The following is a 9,616-nucleotide window of genomic DNA, read 5'->3' on the forward strand; positions in this document are numbered from 1 at the left end:
TGAGATTAGCGCCCCTATCAAACAGCCACACTCACTCAACGATTAAAAATTAATGGACACAAACTTCGAATGGACCCGTCGATATAAATGTACACATGAATGGAAAGCTCTTTGTAGTTTCAATTGTTTAGACCAACAAATACTTGACCAATGAGCTGGTTGCTAAGAAAAAAGGTCAACATTGTTTGGGGCTGTTTTTCTCAGAACCGACGTTTTGAGGGTTACCTTATTCACAGGCTTACTACTCGAAAAGTGTTTGCTCTTTTGCAGAACGAGTTTCACCACAGAGTAGAACACAACCAAAATTATATTTTAGAAAATGTGAAATTCAAAAATATTTCATTTGTGACAAGCGATTTATTCCGTGCTGGAAGGTGACATATTGCGCAGTGGCGTGGTGGTGGAGATTATTCTTTACTGGTAAGACGTCGGCCTCCTAATCGGAAGGTCGTGTGTTCGAGTCCCGGTCGCTGCCGCCTGGTGGGTTAAAAGTGGAGATTTTTCCGATCTCCCAGGTCAACTTATGTGCAGACCTGCCAGTGATTTAACCCCCTTCGTGTGTACACGAAAGCACAAGACAAAGTGCGCACGGAAAATATCCTGTAATCCATGTCAGAGTTCGGTGGGTTATAGAAACACGAAAATACCCAGCATGAGAGATGTTCAACGTGCGGGCTACTTCACCTGCCTTGACCTCTCACCAATTCATTGTAAAGCGCTTAGAGAACGTCAAGCGCTCTATAAATCTCCCATATTATTATTATTATTATTATTATTATTATTATTATTATTATTATTATTATTATTATTATTATTATTTAAGTTATTGAGACATCCCAGTGCACTAAGGGATTTATAGAGCAAATCGAGAAAATTCATTATTGAACGAAGCGCATAGCGCTGAGTTCAATAATTATTTTCGAGATTTGCTCTATAAATCCCTTAGTGCACTGGGATTGTTTCAATAACGATATTGTCGGTACCGCCAGAGAAAAAAGAAGATACAACACGCACATTTTGCTACGCGCAGTTGAATAGGCATAACTGTGTGGTCAGGTCGTATAGAAGATCTACTTTTTTGTGGGCTGTCTCGTGTGTCGTGCTTTCATCACACGCAAACTCTTGTTTTAATTTCTGTTGGTAATTCCAGTGTAGCGTTAAACTAAACAGTGATGATCTTTCTCTCATTTGAACTCGGAGAAAGGACTGTGCTTTCAGTTATTTGCGGTTCGAAACCTTCATCGAGCTTCGACAGATTGACTGTGCAGAGTTTTGCCCCTTGCCAAGGTCGACGGAAAGCCCATTTTCAAAATAAACGTGGCATGTTTTTCGTGTGGTATCTTCCCTCATCGGGGAGTCTGGTACTAAATATGAACGGTAAGAATGCTCTGAACCCTACACGTATTATATCCCCATCGTTTTATCGTTCACATTTGCCTAACATGTTAATTTGCTGAGCGGGATTTATGTCGTCTGCTAGCCTATTGCACTGAGTCTCATTTCAAAAACAAAAATTGCTCGTCCCGTTGCACTGAGTCTGCACACATAAAGCAGGCTGGTAATAGACTGATTAAGTGTACAGTGCCAGTGGTAGTGCTAGTGGTTATCGGTACTTTTTTATGTGTTGACGTCAGCGATGTGTGCGCAGTTCAAAGGTTAGAGGTCAAAGTTTACGGATGCTTCCTTCGATCCGCTAACGAGCTGTGGTTGAATCGACGAAAATAACGAGCCCCAAAAGGTATGTAAAAACTGAGCGAACGCTTGTTTATTTACAGGATTATTTATAACTAGTATGTTCCTAAACCACTTAATGGTACAAATGTCAGTTTAATGTGTGATATAATCCTGGTTTGATGCTGTAATTTAAGCGTTGAACAGAGCAAGCTTTTTCACATTTCAAACACACAAAAAATGGCCGCTTTTGAGTTGTGTTCAGTTTTTCGATTCACCCTTTTCGATTTCGATTTCGCTTACTGTCTGGAAGATGAATTATGCAGTGAAAAGTTGCAAATGTTCCAATCCTCTCGCTGTTTATGTTTTGTTTTAAGATCGATCTTCATGGATGCCAGGGACCAACTTGAGCTTGCGGCGTGGGACGAGGATGACGCAGAAGATGATTTTGTTGTCTTCGCACTTCTTGATCAGGTTAGCAAACAAGTCAAAGCTTAGGTCTAGCTTCTAAAGGCATTAAAGGTTCCACTAAAATATAATTGTCAGGAACAGGCGTATATTTTGGTTATGGCCGGTGAGGTTACTTTGGATTGGTTATGGTTAGGTTTTAAATGTTGTTCATGTAAAAAATTAAATGTTAGATTTCATTTTCATAGTCATTATAGTGATCTTGTCTGAATCAACAGTGATACTGATTGTGATATTGGGTAGATCTAACACTTACACCTAGATTTGGTTTCCGTGTGACTTTGTTACTTACATTTAATGGTTTATAAACATAGAGTTTTAACTATTTACTGTTCAAGAATCAAAATCAAATGGAAACTGATGACCAAATCTGCAGTCAGAGTTTTAGTTTCATCAAAGCATGACTATTATTATTAAGTCCACTCTCTGTCACAGAGTCTGTGTCACTGTCAGTTTGTGTTCTTGTGTCATTTTAATTTGATAGCAATACATGTACTTTCAAGAAGGATGTTACACTTACTGGTTCTACGTATCAGACTTTTAAGCACAAGCCACCTTGGTTCTAGTTTTATTATTTCTAGGATCAAATTACTTCAGTACAAGGAAACTTCTGTGTTCTAAAACATACACAGTATTTATATCAGAATACTGTCAACTGGTGCTTTTTGAGATGCACAGTTGAAACTATTTATCCAACATGCTTCAAGTTCAACCTGTAAGGGTCATTTGTTATCCAGGGGCGAGTAAACAATCCGCTTGGCTAGTAAAAACAGGCTCGCAACTCACCTGGCTGGCCAATTAAAATTCTGGTCAAATGCAACCAAAAGGGTTTTAACGCTACTGCAGATCAATTGTGGGAACTGGTATGTATCGGGGCGGCGAAATTTCTGCCAGGTTAGTGACTTTCTTGAAGTTACTCGCCCAGCTGGCGAGTTAAAATGTTGGAGTTTAACTTTCCCTCTGTTACCCAGTACTGATTTGAGTAGCTTCAGCAGAATTTTCAGGCTAATTAATTGAATAAAGTGTACAAGTGATCCATGATTTCACTAAGTTTAACCTACATTTCAACAGCCAGAAAGAAGGGCCTATGAGGGTCAGTTCGCCCTTGATCACTTCACAGCCAGCGCGGAAGAGATTCGGAGACTATGCGCCCTTCTGGGAATGCAGAGGACTATGCAGGCGCCTAATGGAATGAACAATCAAGGAACCAAGGCCAGTGGTGAGGATTTATTTTTTACCCTGGTTGCTGTGAAGTTGAGTTGTATTTCAGTCAGAATGATAGTTTAATGATCCTCCTCCATGATTTGATTCGCAAAGTCGTGAAGTTTGCATTTACTGTGAATATTCAGTGAGTTGTTTTTACTATTTCAGGTTTCGTAAAAGATTAAAGCGGAGCGTTGAGTTGGGGCATAATTTATTTTGGGATTGCTTAAAATCTAAAATTTGAACTATGTATTTTGAACTTGAATCACAAAATGTACCTGACTAACTTTAGCCCCTTTGGTCGACACAGTACTCTATTTAGACAATAGAGAAATAATAGTGAATTGGTTGTGCCACTTACTGACTTAGTCTGTGGAGTTGAGTGAAATTATTTTTGAAATATGGTAACAGAATAAATAAAGATGCGTCGATACTGATAATTTATTCATATTAGTTTAACAAAATAAATGAATATTTTTTTTACAAGTTGACGAAGTGGCCGCCATTGTTACATGAATCCAAGTTCAAGGGAAGTTACTTTTGATGTGCAAAGGACTTATTTGTTTTAACTTTTTTAATGATAATTGTTTTTATTGATTTTGTCTTCGTGGTGTCCCCCCCCCCCCCCTTCAAAATAAAAATCTTTTTATTTTGTTCTTGTCGGGTAACTGTTTTTGTGTGTGCAGTATAGCCAGTAACTGTGTCAAACCTGATAAATAGAAAATCAAACTGATGATAAGCACTTCGGGCTGGGTATTTTAGGGCGCGTGAGAAAACTTTTGCAGTGTTATTATTTTTGAACTTGAAGACTGTATGAGAATATGCCTCTCCACACACATTCGCATACACACTCACCAGGCTCATTTGAATTTATGATTTTTTTCAGGATTGGAGGTGCTCTGCATCTGTCTGCGGAGGTTGGCTTACCCATGCCGGTTTGCTGACCTTTCGCAGATGTTTCATCGTCCCAAGCCGGAGTTGTGTGTGCTGTTCAAGGTAGGTATCGACTTCATCTATGATCAGTTTTCTGACAAACTAACAAACCTCAATCAGCCATGGCTGACAGTGCCCCAACTGGAACGGTACTGTGCAGCTATACATGCCAAGGGGGCTCCTCTGGAGTTTTGTTGGGGGATGGTTGATGGCACAATACGATCAATGTGTCGCCCCGGCCATTTGCAACAAGAAGTGTACGGCCATAAGAGGGTGCACTCTCTAAAGTTTCAGTGTGTCGTGACACCAAATGGCCTTGTGGCAAATGTTTTTGGGCCCTTGGTTGGTCGACGACATGACGCAGCTTTGCTGAATGGTAGTGGCATTCTTGAACACATGCAGCAGCACATGGTCACTCCAGCAGGAGATGAAATGTACCTGTATGGGGACCGAGCCTACCCCTTGACCCCTAACTTGATGAGGCCGTACCGTGGACAGATCACAGAAGAGCAACAGGCCTTCAACACAGAAATGAGCAGGGCGAGAAACTCTGTTGAATGGGAATTTTCAAAAATTGTTAGGCTGTGGGCATTTTTGGATTTCAAAAAAAATTTGAAGCTGTTCTTGTCCCCTGTAGGGAAACTCTACCTGGTTGGAGTTTTGTTGTCCAACTGTCATACTTGCCTACATGGCAGTGAGACATCACAGTTCTTTGGACTGAATCCACCAACACTGGAGGAGTATCTCTACTAATTGTCTGTGTAGCTCTCAAGTAGAAGAAATGCTCATTGCATTGATCTTGTGTCACATGGTGTTTGGCATCCAAATGGCCAAGCATCTAAACAAATTGACCCTGTAGAAGGCTTTAAATTATTAACATGATTTCACTGCTTAGAGATGGCCAAATCTACTGCCCGGTCGCCTGGTGGGAGTTCAAAATATGGTGGATAACCCGGTTTGCAACTACAAGTATCTGGTCAAATGCAATTGGCGGGGACGTAGCTAAGTTGGTAGCGTGCTGGCTTTGTAGCCAGTTGGTCGCTATCAGCGTGGGTTCGATCCCCACGTTCGGTAAGAGATTTATTTCTCGGATTCAACTTTGTGCAGACTCTCTTTGGTGTCCGAACACCCCCGAAAAAGATCCCAAGTTCACAGCAAAAGTCTCAGGGCTTGGAAAACACGAAGACACGCTTGCATGATCTTTCATCTCTGATTATCATGATCGTATTTCAATACTTTGACAAGACAAACCCAATGCTGGTGTGTCGAAGAAGACAGCCACAGCGGGCTTGTTCGAATCAAAGTATCACACCATATTTTCAGCGTATTACCAACACCTGTCCCAATATAGACCAGTTGGTCTAAGAGGACGTTAAACCCTAATAGTCGGTCAAATGCAAAAGCAACTTTTTCAGTGGTACTTTATTGAGTTAAATTTGGTTAAACCAAATAGATGCTGCACATTCAGACATTTCTGTCGTCTGTAAAATTGACACACAAAAAAAGAAGCACCCAACTGGGGCGCGCTTTAAACGTTTCATACTGGCTGCGGCCTGTTTCTTATTTCGCTACTGATTCCAAACAAGCATATGTCTATTATCAAGTGAACCTGCGTAAAAAATAAAGCCAGGTAAGAACCCAGCTGACCTCCATTTATTGATCATTTGTAAAATTGTATGCTCTTGTCACTTGTGTATAAATACATATCTGATGGTCACTCATACTGACACTGAACATAATTTGTTTGTGTGGTATATACCGGCTTTTGACATATCAAGTAGGACAGTGACTTTCTTGAAGTAACTGCTAGTGCTACTTTGCTTCATCAGCCTGTACAGCTGTACTTGCTTTCGCAAATTACTTTAGTACATGCTATTCTTCATTATGCATTAGTAGGTGTGCACATGGATCTCTGACATGGGTACTGCTGTGTTGTAATTTGTAGTTTGCAGGCAGAGGGTCTTCTTGTCTGCTCATACCTCGGTACCAAGCGGCCACTAAACAACCATCATCATCAGCCAGGCAGTCACATGGGACTCTCCACTCTTCACTGAAAATCTTGTTCTTCTACCATAACTTTTTCAAAGACACTGAACTGTCAAATATTTGGGCTGTGTGGATTTGCCTCAGGACCCGTCCTTACAAAAGATCCAATCTTCTTCTTCTACATTCATGGGCTGAAACTCCCACGTACACTCACATATTTTGCTTGAGTGTATTTTTAACGTGTATAACTATTTTTACCTGCCATTTAGGCAGTTCTAGTGCCATTACATTCCTAAATAATCACATATTAATAACTGGATCTGTCCATGAATTGAAATGAGTTTGTGTACTATTTGCTGTATGATTATTTGACTTTGGAAGTGAAACAAATGGAAAATCAAATTATAGTCATATGAAGTTAGAATTGGTTATCTACATATATGTGCGTATAAGGTGTTATAAATAATTTATAATTAATATTACTTGAAGTTAAAGGGATTATTTTGAGTAACAGAACATACATTTGAGATTTGTTAAAATATTGCCCTTTGCATGGCAAAGCTTGAAGAAATAGTAATTAAATTCAACGTTTGAAATTGTATTACAGAGTGAGAGTTCAGTCCAAAGTGTGTATACATGTCTATGTGATTGTACAATTATAATGCTTGTTTTTATGTTGAAACAACTCACTCTAGATCTGATTTAATTGTTGTCAGTAAATTCTCTCTCTAACTTAGCTTTAGTGCAAGTCAATTTATTGGAATAATTATGATTAATGATAAATGTACAGAAACTAAATTTATTGCAGACATAACACTAAAACTGATGCATGCATCTCAGATTTGGAAATCAGAGAATGTTATGGTAAAAGGGAGGCAATCAATCAAGAAAGAAGAATAACAGACTACTCAGACTTGGCTAAAGTGTATAAAGTGAGATGTATTTCTGATCCTGGTCATTGCTAGGTGTTTGCCATGGAGTCTGGCTTATAAAAATTCAGGAAGAGAATAATGTTTGGATAAGTGAAGGAAAAGTAATCAAAGATCACCATATCAAGTCGGGCTTTGCTTGCGGTCGCTCTGGTACTGAGGTCAAGCAGTGCGGCCGGCTAACAGGTAGTTTAGGGTCGCTTGTTGTCTTGTCACCATTGGCATAAAAAAGAAGAATGGGTTTTCCGTGTGACCTTGTGCTTAATTAAAATATATGAAACTGTAGATGTTGCGGAACTTTAGACTTCATACATGCCTAATATTACTGAATGTAGGAGGATAATGCCAACCTTGTTTTCCTTGCGTTTTTTGAATAATCCATCTCTAATCACACAAACTCACACACAAAATTTGAACAAGATTTGAAAACAAAAGTGAACTTAGCAATCGACATTTTTACTGAATCAAAATATAACACACAACAGAGTAACAAAAAAACAAAAACAAAATACAGTTGGGAGTACAACTATGTCCAACCATTAATTCTATGTTTCATTTATGCTTGTTTGTTGTGGGAACTCTGCTGCAACTATCTTTAGTTTTGGCCTGGATATGCAGAGACTATGTCAATGAGAGACTTGCCTTCACCACTGCCGGAAGGCTGGGCCTTTTGCAGATTGCCCAGGGCTGCTTCCCGTATTATCTTGGCCTATATACGGTAAAGTACCTTGTAAGCGCCCAGTATCGAGTAAGCGCCCACCCCCCACTTTTAGTCCAAAACCGTGCATAGGGTATAGTACCTTGTAAGCGCCCACCCCCCACTTTACACCATTGAAATCAGGCGAAATAAAAATTCCGCACTTGATCTGCTAGTTTTGTGAATGATTTCCCTTTCTTGCAAACCCACGTGTGTCTGCACGCCTTGGATCTAAACGCCTGCAAGTCCATGATTACAAGATGCCGCGAATCAAATCGTACACCTCTTGACTATTTGGATAATAACGCCAATGGAAACACACACACACACACAGACACTACTCCCCCTCCTCTCGCTCTCTCTCTCTCTCTCTCTCTCTCTCTCTCTCTCTCTCTCTCTCTCTCTCTCTCTCTCTCTCTCTCTCTCTCTCTCTCTCTCTCTCTCTCTCTCTCTCTCTCTCTCTCTCTCTCTCTGCCGAAAACAGTCTTTGGCCAAGTAAAATAGACTGCTGCCCATATCCAGAAGACGTACCCCTTGTTCAAGGGAAACGGAGACACAGCCTGCGGCCGACAGCGGCACCTCTGCAGACAAGAAAAGGATGCGACGACATTTGTCTCCCCAAGCTCTTCTAATGACAATACGAACAAGAAAAACAATTGACGATGGAAAATGAAAGAAGATATGATTACGAAGTGATAAAAGATCACATTTCTCAATGAAAATTGCTCGTGCATAGGGTGTAGTACCTAGACGGTAAGCGCCCACCCCCTACTTTGGGTCGGAATTGGTGCACAGGGGGGTGGGCGCTTACAAGGTACTTTACGGTATATATAAGAAACATTACGATGTATCAATACAAACAACATTGCACTTACCGGTTCTGTGGTTGTTGGTTTTCTTTGTGTCGTCTCTGCTGCGTCGTCTGCTACGGGTAAGACTTTTCTTCTTTTTCCAAATGAAGAGTCAAGACATGGGACGGTACTCTTTAGAATTATGCATCAGTTGTCTTCCCTACCATTACGTTAACGAAAGTGAAACTAAACGCACTCGCCGAGACGTCGTTGTCGGTTTCGTTACCGTAAGCGGAACGCGTAATGATACATAGATTTTCCTTAAGTTAACCACTACGACTACCACTGGCACTGTACACTTAATCTCCCTAATAAGTCTTATATGTGGTAAGAACGTTCTAAACTTTACACGTTTTCGATTCCGATTGTTCTTGCCTTAAAATAAACGGAAAACATTCATTTACTGAACAGATGCAGTCGTATTTCAGTGTAGTCTGCTACGTGCTGATCTAGCTGCTACGTTATCGGAATAACACTTGTGTTTTCTGTTAGCTGCTGGGAATTGTATACTAACTCATCATTTGGTAATGTGGATAATAAGGTACATGCCACCAACATGGCATAATTATGAGAGGAATCTTCGCAAGTCGAAACTGAAAAATTAGACACAGCGGGTTCTATTTTTAGATCAGTGCAACTGTGGGCGGCACAGGCGCATGCAATCTGTCAGAAAAAAACACTTCTGCTTTAATTGAAAAGCAGGACATTTATGGTCATAATCATTGGTATTGTGGAGAATATAAGCTACATGTCATTGATTAATTCTGAGGATGAGAGTACAGTCTCGCTTTGGCAAAGGGTGTAAGAATACGCTCTGTGGAAAAGTTAGCGCACTCCAGGAGTGCGCTAACAGATTTAAGCGCATCGCCATTAGCCAA

At 40.3% G+C, this 9,616-nt stretch overlaps 1 protein-coding gene across 1 annotated transcript; it reads left to right on the plus strand.

The window, feature by feature from the left end:
• Window positions 1–1,561: 1,561 nt before the first annotated feature.
• Window positions 1,562–6,862, plus strand: LOC138951167 (uncharacterized). Its single transcript, XM_070322808.1, has 4 exons — window positions 1,562–1,738; window positions 2,049–2,145; window positions 3,211–3,358; window positions 4,229–6,862. Exons 2-4 carry the CDS (start codon window positions 2,059–2,061, stop codon window positions 5,026–5,028), a joined length of 1,035 nt encoding a protein of 344 aa, XP_070178909.1. The 5' UTR covers window positions 1,562–1,738; window positions 2,049–2,058; the 3' UTR covers window positions 5,029–6,862.
• Window positions 6,863–9,616: the final 2,754 nt, after the last annotated feature.

Source organism: Littorina saxatilis, linkage group LG16 (assembly GCF_037325665.1).
Source record: "Littorina saxatilis isolate snail1 linkage group LG16, US_GU_Lsax_2.0, whole genome shotgun sequence".
Classification (NCBI taxonomy): domain Eukaryota; kingdom Metazoa; phylum Mollusca; class Gastropoda; order Littorinimorpha; family Littorinidae; genus Littorina; species Littorina saxatilis.